At 38.9% G+C, this 9,701-nt stretch overlaps 1 protein-coding gene across 1 annotated transcript; it reads left to right on the top strand.

The window, feature by feature from the left end:
- Positions 1-399: 399 nt before the first annotated feature.
- LOC135704916 (alpha-amylase 2-like) lies at positions 400-2,083 on the top strand. The gene is made up of 2 exons (XM_065226454.1): positions 400-1,899; positions 1,962-2,083. The coding sequence occupies exons 1-2, from the start codon at positions 424-426 to the stop codon at positions 1,971-1,973; spliced, it is 1,488 nt and encodes a 495-aa protein (XP_065082526.1). The 5' UTR covers positions 400-423; the 3' UTR covers positions 1,974-2,083.
- The last annotated feature ends 7,618 nt before the right edge of the window (positions 2,084-9,701 follow it).

The raw sequence follows: 9,701 nt of genomic DNA, 5'->3' as shown, positions 1-9,701 counted from the left end.
TAGAATTTCATCATGAAAAAAGTTGAACCCTAATCAAAACCGAATGGTTGATTTTTACAGTTTTTCAAGTTCATTTATTCAAGTCCTATGCTGACACAAATTCCTCAAAAATATTATTCTCCAATATTTAAAAAAAATCAATTCGTAGTATTTTTTCGGGACGGCAAACTTCCCCTTAAGCATCGAAAATTGTAATAAGTCTTAGCATTTTTCAAATGACCAGTACCGAAAATACCAAATTTTTTACTTTCCAGTACTGTTATTTCCGTACCAGAATATTACCCGGTATTACCGGTAAAACTGGTCACGGTTCTACTGATACCAGAACCCTAGCTACAGCGCAAAGAATGAATCTCGAAGCTAATCTTATGTATAAAAGAACCGAACGGGTTTTGCGACAGACGCAGTTCGAACGGTTGTAGGATGAGATTAATAAGTTGCTTCGTGCTGGTCTTAGTGACACTGGTGCGTGCCCAATTCGACACCAACCAGTGGGCAAATCGTAGTGGAATCGTGCACCTGTTTGAATGGAAGTGGAATGATATTGCGGATGAGTGTGAACGATTTTTGGCACCAAGGGGCTATGCAGGAGTTCAAGTTTCGCCACCAACGGAGAATTCGATCGTAAACGATCCAAAGCGACCTTGGTGGGAGAGATACCAACCGATTTCCTACAAATTGGAGACTCGTTCTGGGACGGAGCAGCAGTTTGCTGATATGGTTCGCCGTTGCAATAATGTTGGAGTGAGAATCTATATAGATTTGGTGATCAACCATATGGCTGCAGCTACTCACAATGGAGGAACGGGTGGATCCACTGGAAATGCTGGAAAAATGCAGTTTCCGGCTGTGCCATATGAACGGAACGATTTCCATGAGCCATGCTCGATCAATGACTACAACAACGCTTGGGAGGTTCGAAACTGTCAGCTTGTTGGATTGCCAGATCTTAATCAAACAACTGAATGGGTGCGGGATAGAATTGTCGGTTTGATGAATAAATTTATTGGCTATGGTGTAGCAGGGTTCCGTGTGGATGCTGTGAAGCACATGTGGCCAGCAGATTTGAAAGTGATTTACGGAAGTGTCAGGAAGCTCAATGCATCTCATGGATTCAAATCTGGTGCTAAACCATTTATCGCTCAAGAAGTAATCGATTTGGGTGGTGAAGGCATTTCGCGGAATGAGTATACTGATTTGGGAACTGTAACTGAATTCCGGTATTCGGTGGAGATTGGGCGCGCATTTCATGGTTCCAAACAGTTGAAATGGTTGAACAACTGGGGCACTGATTGGGGTTTCCTGGCATCGCATTTGGCGCTTGTATTTGTCGACAATCACGATAATCAGCGTGGGCATGGTCCAGGTGGAAGCGACGTTCTGACATATAAAAATTCTAAAAACTACAAGATGGCAACCGCTTTCATGTTGGCCCATCCGTTTGGAATACCTCGTGTTATGAGCTCATTTGCATTCGACTCTTCGGATCAGGGACCTCCTCAGGATGCCAATGGGAACCTTATTTCACCTTCAATTAACGAAGACGAAAGCTGTGGGAACGGATGGATTTGCGAACACCGCTGGCGACAGATTTACAACATGATTGGTTTCCGGAATGCAGTCGTAGGAACGCAGTTAAATGATTGGTGGGATAACGGAAACCAGCAGATATCTTTCTGTCGCGGAGGGAGAGGATTTATTGCATTCAATCTGGATAGCTACGACTATAATCGAGAGACGCAAACATGTCTACCAACTGGAACGTATTGTGATGTAATCTCCGGTAGTTTGATAAACGGGACCTGTACGGGTAAAAGTATCGCTGTTGGATCAACCGGTCTTGCCAGGATTCATATTCCAGCTGCGGCCAAAGATGGTGTTCTAGCGATACACATCAACGTGAGTCACCGTCCAATTTAGTTTTCTTTTGTCATAGGATTTAATCCATGCTCTATTTCCAGGCCAAGATGTAAAGCGCGTCCCACACACGACACACAGGAACTACTGCACCATTCAGTATATGCTTTGTAAATACTAATTGAATAAATTTGACGTCATTTTTCAAAACCCCGCCGGTTTCCCACATTCGATTATCTTCAATTATCTGCAGACCCAATAAATCACTTAAAAGGGGCCAGATTTGACCTTATCGCATCGTTCTGCTCGTTTAAAAACGTTCCAATAGAGAGGAGACGTTCAATGCTCACAGCTGTACCGTTAATCCGCGACCAGTTTATTCAGGAGAGGCAAACAATGCTTAATAGGGGCATATTATGGTTCTTTATTACAGTGGTGCGGCAATTGCGCACCGCGTGTGGACTCTACGCAAATTGCCGGTCGTAAAACTCAATGGCAATGCTCGAGACCACGAGTCAGCAAAATAGAAAAAAAAAAAATGCGAGATGCTTGATATGCAGACACTGATCCCGCGGTGGACAGAGGCTCTCCAAGAATCCTCGCTAGTAGCGATCGCTACTACCGATGGGGAGGCGAACTTAATTAATTATATCGTTTTAGAGAGAATGAATTATGATCTGGCGAAAGGTGCTCTATGTTAACAGACCGGTGGGCTCGGGTGGTAGTCGGGTGAATTAATTATAAGCAACGGTATTTTCAAAACCCTGACGATGACCTTTTGCAAAGCCGCTGAGCAGGTTTGTTTTTGCTGTAATATCTACTCAGAAAATCGGATGCAGAGCATGGAGTCAAGTAAATTGTTCCGAATATTGATCAATCGTTATTTTCAACAGTCAAATCACAGTAGTCTTTAAAACATTGTGCACCCATATGTTTAAAAACATTATAGGAGGAAGCCCTTATCGACCAATACAGTGGTTCTCAACCAATTTTGACTGCTATCGTCCTTAGCAAAGAATCATCTAGAATTGTACCCCGTCCTTTTCAACATTGATTTTTTAAAGAATAGGGTAACCGCAATGAACATATGAAATGGCTATCATAAACGCACATGTTTGCTTAAGAAAATTTATTTTGAAAATATTTTTTGATGATAAAAAAATCAGCTTACTATAGTACAGTTAAATGCATGAATATGGGACTATTATGCGCATAACGGTAGTAATGCCTATTTCGATATCTTAAAATTAAAAATGACTTCACACATCGATTTATTGCTCTCAGCTCATCGACTCCATTTCACAAGTGGTTGTGGGACAAATGATCAAAATAATTGTGATATAATTGAAAATGCAATCCACTCAATTAAAAAACCTAGCTTCAATTCATAAAGCAAGATATACATCACCAGAGAATCGAGTATAGCTGACCAAAGAACCAACAATTTTTCAAATGCCCTGGGAAGAGGAGAAGAGTTTCCGGGAAAACAAACAAATGAACGAGCACTAATCCAGATTTTCGCACATCTCTACATGACCCGCTAATTTCCTCTAACCGACAAGGCGCAGTAAAGTGAAGGCGGTAACTTATCTTTCAGACCTGAGATGGAATCCTCCTGACTCCCACCATTTCATTTGACTAAATTTCGTTATATTTTATGTGTGATATCATCTAATGTAAATTTTTCGCCTGGCTTTTTTTTTGCGTAGACTGGTTGGTTGGAGGCACGCGCTTTCCACTGCTCTGGAGCATGTTGGTGGCAACTTCTTTCATTAGATCTCGAGCGCGCACACCGCTGACTGTCTCGAAAGAGAGGAAACGCAATTAGAATATCAAACCCCGGACAATGGGGAATCGGTTACGGAGGATTAATTATTGCTTTTAGGCGCTCCGGTTTAAAGATATATGTTACACTTTTCCTGCTCGGTTGATGATAATGGTGGGAATGTGCTAATTCAGAGAAATCTTTTTACGTGGGTCAGGCAAATTTTCATGTTGGTTTTTGGTAGTCTTAAACATAAGATTAGCATTGCAACATAACACGAATATCAAGATTGGTACACCGGTAACGAAAATGAAATGTTGTGAAATATGTGTCACGTGATAATTTTAAACTGGGTTGACTTTCATGACTCTGCATGATTACAATATGTCATGGTGTCAGATCTAGAATAATTACAGAGTCGGTATTGGTACAAATTAACTCAAAATAACTTAACTGACATTTGCATGACGTTAAGTTATTTACTCAAAAATGGTGTTAAATAAATGTAATAAATCAGTGCATAATTACGTAGGAAAATATTGTCAATAAATAACGTAAACAGGTTGTGCATATGCTTTGAATTTCTGCCATTGGGGTCTGCAGGGGTTATTGTAAAAATGTACCTATGAAATGAAATTTATCGATACCAGAGATACAAGATTCTCACCATATTGGATATTACTTCTTTCAGTAAAGATGTTCAAATATAAATAATATATTCGAATGTAAGGTCTTCAGAATAACGGATAATGTATTGCTGAATTTACGCACTAGATGGCGTTAATAAGAAAATTGTCTAGTTGCACCATTATAGATCTAGAGATCCTGCTCAAAGGTTCTTGTCTTCGTCAAAGTTGTTTAGATGAACAAAGCCTATTATATCATAAACTGATCAGTTCAGAGTTCACTAATCAGTTGGCGCTAGTGCGCAGATTAATTTAAAAGCGATTGATTTTACTCGACATCGTGAAAAGATAGAGCATTGATCAGGTAGACAAAATATATTAGTGGATTTTTATTTTCGGGCAGTTTTGGGCCGAAGCTTCGAAGAATGTTATGATCCATTGCGAACAGGTAGCGTTTATTTTTAGATGAACGAAAAAAAAAATCAAAATTTTGAGGTGGTAAATTTATTCCTGAAAATTACTGTTAAAATTCACTAATCTTTTAGTCATAATTAAAAAACAGTAAAAGATACAAGAAGATTTATTATACTCTCGGATAGGTTTGGACTCTTGTCTAAGAAGTTTTTGAAATGTTGCCCACGGGTAGAGTTTAAAATTATATGAATGCAAAAAAAAATATGAAAAATTTGCAGAGCTTAAGGGGGTAGTACACTTTGAACGTCCAAAAAGTAAGGCATTTTCGTTAATTTTTTTATGCAATAAAACACTCAGGGAGGGCAAATTTGTTATAACCCATTTATTAGTCATCCTTCGAACTACAATTTGTATTTTTTTTAACTCGATTGGCGTCTCCCCGTGGCCGGTGCACCAGGTCGCGCGGGCGTCCTCGCGCGGAAGTGGGAAAACGGCGTGGTAAAATACTCCTTTCCATGTGATCCTGGAACATAAATCGAACAAAAATCCTGATTAGTAATGACATTTAAGATAGAAATACGTATTCTGATTTTTTTTTTAAATTATTTTTTTCAAAAGTTGTGGTCTTAGGAAAAAAAAGTCCATTTTTCACCCTAAAAATGCTTACAAAATCGTGGATTAAAAATCCAGTTTTGACCAAATCGGAAAATGAGGATACGTATTTCAAATCAGAATTTAATTCTGAACAAGAAAACCTAGGCGATATCCAAATTTGATGATAACTGGTTAGAGTTTTTGAAAAACCCCATTTCGAGATAAACGCGTTTAAAGATAAAAATGCTCTCTCAGCGCGCCGGTACATGTTTTAGGAAATCGCTTCGTAAAGCGGTAAGGAATATTCTGGCGGACTTGGAGTCTTTTCTAAATTAAAGTATACATCCCAAGGAACATTTTAAACCGAAAAAAAAAAATATTTTAAGCCAAAAAAAAATGCATTTTTTTAAAAAAACAAAGTGTACTTCCCCCTTAATTTTTCCGGAAAACTTTATTTGACGTTTCGAATTTTCTCGAGTAGCTCGTACTGTGATATTATAAAAAAAAATACAACGAAATTTTTCACGGTGGAGTAGAATTGCTAGAAAAATCATGAAAACCATTGTCAGAGTAATGAGAGTATCTTTTACCGGTTTTGAATTATGGCCAGAAAGCTAACGAACATCTTGGTACAAATATTTTGATTATTCAGGTACTGTGAAAATTCATAAGTCATGAAACAATTGTAGATTTTTTTTGTATAGTAAATCATAAGGAAAGAACCCCAGTAATCCCTAAAAAATATAAACTGAATAATGTTTTGCACGAAAATTTTCACGGTGGAGGAAACTTTCAAAGAAAAACAGTTAAAAGCCAGGTGATGATTTTTTTTTTTCAATAAGGCCGGAACAAATCATTTAAAGTTTTTCTTATGTCACTCGATGCTCGCAACAGTCGAGGGGGTAGGGGGGGGGGGATAAAAAAAAACCCAAAAAAAACAATCAAAATTTATTTTACAACACAGCAAAACCGTAAATTTCAAACGTTTACATTTTTTCTTAGCCTTCGCTTTAGCCTTATAATTTTTTAAAACCGTGTTTTTTTTAAACTAATGCATAACAGGAGCCACAAATGTTGACTTTATTATGTGTAAAACTCGGGTTATCAACAAGACATTTCGCAAGTTTTTGTATTCTTTCAAGGAAGAATATTTCATAATAATTTAGGTCGGCAACTGATTTTTGGGTTTTGATAAATTCCGGGTAAATCATCAAGCGAAATACAACAAACGTATTAGTTCTTATAAAAAAACGTTCTGTTTTCGATTATTCCTCCTTATTCAGGAAACCAAAATTGATATGAAAATACCTACTTTGTAAATGTAAACCCAGTTTTCTCAACTATTGTGCGTGCTGCAAAAAATCTAACAAGACGTATGGATTCAGGAAGGTCTATTCAACAAAATCCAAGCCTAACATTCAACGGAAGGAGCCAATACTGAAATTAAAAAACAAATTTTAATAAAAATACGTACTTTATTAATTTAAACCTGGCTTTGTTCAGCAAGGTCCATTCTATAAAATCCAAACATAAATTCCAAAGGACAGTATCAAAATCCAACCTAGCAGAAAAGGAGACCCAAATTTCTAAAAAACATACTTACAAACCCGGTTCAACCTTTACGTATGGATTCAGCAAGGTCCATTATATGAGATACAAGCCTATTTTTCAAAGATAGGAGCCGAAATTCAGTTCGACAAAACAGCAAAATTAAATTTCTACAAAAAAAAAGGTAGGGTTTCAGCAAATCTTAAAATCCACGCCTATTTTTCAAAAGAAGGAATCGATAATCAACTTGGCTGAACAAGAAACCCAAATTTCTATAAAAATATGGACTTTTGACAATTTAAGCCCAGTTTTCTTAAAAAAATATGCATGCTTAAAAAAATGTATCATTACGTATGGATTCATCAAGGTTCATTCTATAAAATCCAAGCCTATTTTTCAAAGATCGGAACCGAAATTCAGTTCGACAAAACAGAAAAATCAAATTTCTATGAAAATACCTACTTTTGTGAAACTGGAGGCGAAGCAGCCCCAGGCTGAAAGCCTCCTTAATAAAGAAAATCTAACCGAACCTACTTTTGTGAATATTAACCAGGTTCGTCCTTCACGTATGGATTCAGCAATTTCCATTCTATAAAATACAAGCACAAATCCAACCTGCCTTCAAAAAAATCTACCATCACGTATGAACTCACAAAGGTCTATTCTATAAAATCCAAGTCTGTTTTTCAGAGGACGGAGCCAAAATCCAACTTGGCTGATCAAGAAACCCAATTTTTTATAAAAATACGTACTCTTGAGGATGTAAGCCTCAACGGCGCCGGTGGTGTAGTGGTAAGCGTGATTACCTCTCACCCCAGCAGGCCTGGGTTCAATCCCAGTTGGCGTCGCCGGGATGTTCTGAGGCATAACATCTCTGATCACGCCTTCCTTCGGATGGGAAGTAAAGCCGTTGGTCCCCGGTTCATGAGTTGATGGGTCGATAGGTAGGGTCCAGGTGTGGGAGCTGCCTTCCTGGCACGTCGGTAGCATTGGTGCTCAGCACGGAAAAAAAACAAACCAAAGGAAAAAAAAAGGATGTAAACCTCAAGAATTGTGCTTGCTTAAAACAAAATCTACCATCAGGTATGAACACACGAAGGTCCATTCTTTAAAATATCAGCCTAATTTTCAAAGGATGTGAATCTCATAAGAACGAGGAAAGGGTCTAGGGGAGCGTTGAGTTAAAAGCTAGTTAAATCACTTCAGGAAAGCTCAGACTAAAATTAAATATAATTCAATCACTCAACAGTAAAGTTTGGACTTCCTAAGGAAGGTATTGAACCACTTCAGAAAAAGTTGGACTCTGTTTGGAAATTTTAAGGTAAAAAAGTGTTGGTTCACTTCGGAAAACTTTCAACACTTTTTGGAAAGCTAGTTAACAAAAATCTTGGGAAAATTTTAAACCCGTTCTGACAAGTTTGGTTTCAGTTTGGAAAAAGTTGAAAGGGATTAAATTAGCTAAACCAATTATTTAAAGCTTGGGTTCGGGATATGTTTGATCGCTTCAGGAAAGCTTTGACAACTTAAAAAGGATTGAATAACATAACAGAAATATTTAGACTTTGACAGAATAATGTTGATAACTTATTCGAAAGTTTGAACTCACTTCAAACAAAGTTCAGACTCAATTTTGAATATGCTTTGAAAAGTGTTACCTTAATAAAAGGGTGTCCACGATGAAATTGCCACACACAAAATTGATTCGCAAAATTCGAGTTTTCATCCGATTGCCAACAAATTTTCAGGGATTGAGAAATAACTATTAAACTTCATTTTACCATTTTACTCGTATTTTATTTACAGTCCAGACGCAAATGCCCGCACCTTGGCCTTAACCCCGGCCATAAGATTCTGCACAACCTGTGAATCAACCGTTTTTTGCATGTAAACCCATACTTTCTTCAGTTCCTCGACTGTCTTCACTACCTTAGGTCGTTTAAGAAGGTGCTGCTTCATAATCGCCCAGTACTTCTCGATGGGGCGGAGCTCCGGAGTGTTGAGAGAGTTGAACATTTTCGGCACGAAATTGACCTTATTGTCCGCATACCACTTCAGCACGTCCTTGGAGTAGTGGCATGAGGCCAAATCCGGCCAGAAGATTGTTGGGACGTTGTGGGCCTTCAGGAGAGGAAGCAGCCGCTTCTGGAGGCACTCTTTTATGTACACCTGTCCGTTCATCGTGTCCTGGGTCACGAAAGGTGCACTCCGCTTCCCGCACGTGCAGATGGCTTGCCAAACCAGGAATTTCTTCGCAAATTTGGACATCTTCTGAGTGCGGACATGCTCCGGAACGCTGAACTTATCCTTGGCCGTGAAAAACAGGTTGCCGGGGATCTGTTTGAAGTCGGCCTTCACATATGTTTCGTCGTCCATGATGCAGCATTCAACTTTCGTCAGCATGTTGAGGTACAACTTCCTGGCACGGGTTTTGGCGGACTTGTTCTGCTTCTCGTCGCGATTAGGGGCCTTTTGTACCTTGAACGTTCGAAGCCCAGCCTTAGTTTTGGTCTTCTGGACAAAACTTCGGCTTAGGTGCAGCTTCTTAGCCACATCCCTAACGGAGGCGTTCGGATTTCGGTTGAAGGCCCCAACTACGCGGTTGTGATTTTTGGTGTTGTACGGAATACTTTTTCCTTCACTTCTGGGCTTCCGATCGGTGGTCAACCGTTCCTCGAACCGCTTAATCACTCGCGACACCGTGGAATTCGCAATTCCCAACGTTTTAGCGATGGAACGATGCGAGAGATCCTTGTTCTCGTGATGAATGCGCAAGATTTTATCACGCACGAGCTGTTCTTTCGACTCCATTTCCGCGAGTTTTGATCACAGGACTTTAAAACTTGCAGGATGTAAATAATGCACTATGAACTAAATCCACCCAAATTTTCATTAAATTC

Source organism: Ochlerotatus camptorhynchus, unplaced genomic scaffold (assembly GCF_037179485.1).
Source record: "Ochlerotatus camptorhynchus isolate MF236.1 unplaced genomic scaffold, CSIRO-AGI_Acam_v1.1 ptg000251l, whole genome shotgun sequence".
NCBI lineage: Eukaryota > Metazoa > Arthropoda > Insecta > Diptera > Culicidae > Ochlerotatus > Ochlerotatus camptorhynchus.
The sequence above is the reverse complement of the archived record's forward strand: the minus strand, read 5'-3'. Positions and strand labels throughout refer to the sequence as shown.

Excerpts from the sequence above, each read along its gene's own strand:
- LOC135704916 (XM_065226454.1), top strand. The coding sequence starts at position 424 with ATGAGATTAATAAGTTGCTTCGTGCTGGTCTTAGTGACACTGGTGCGT.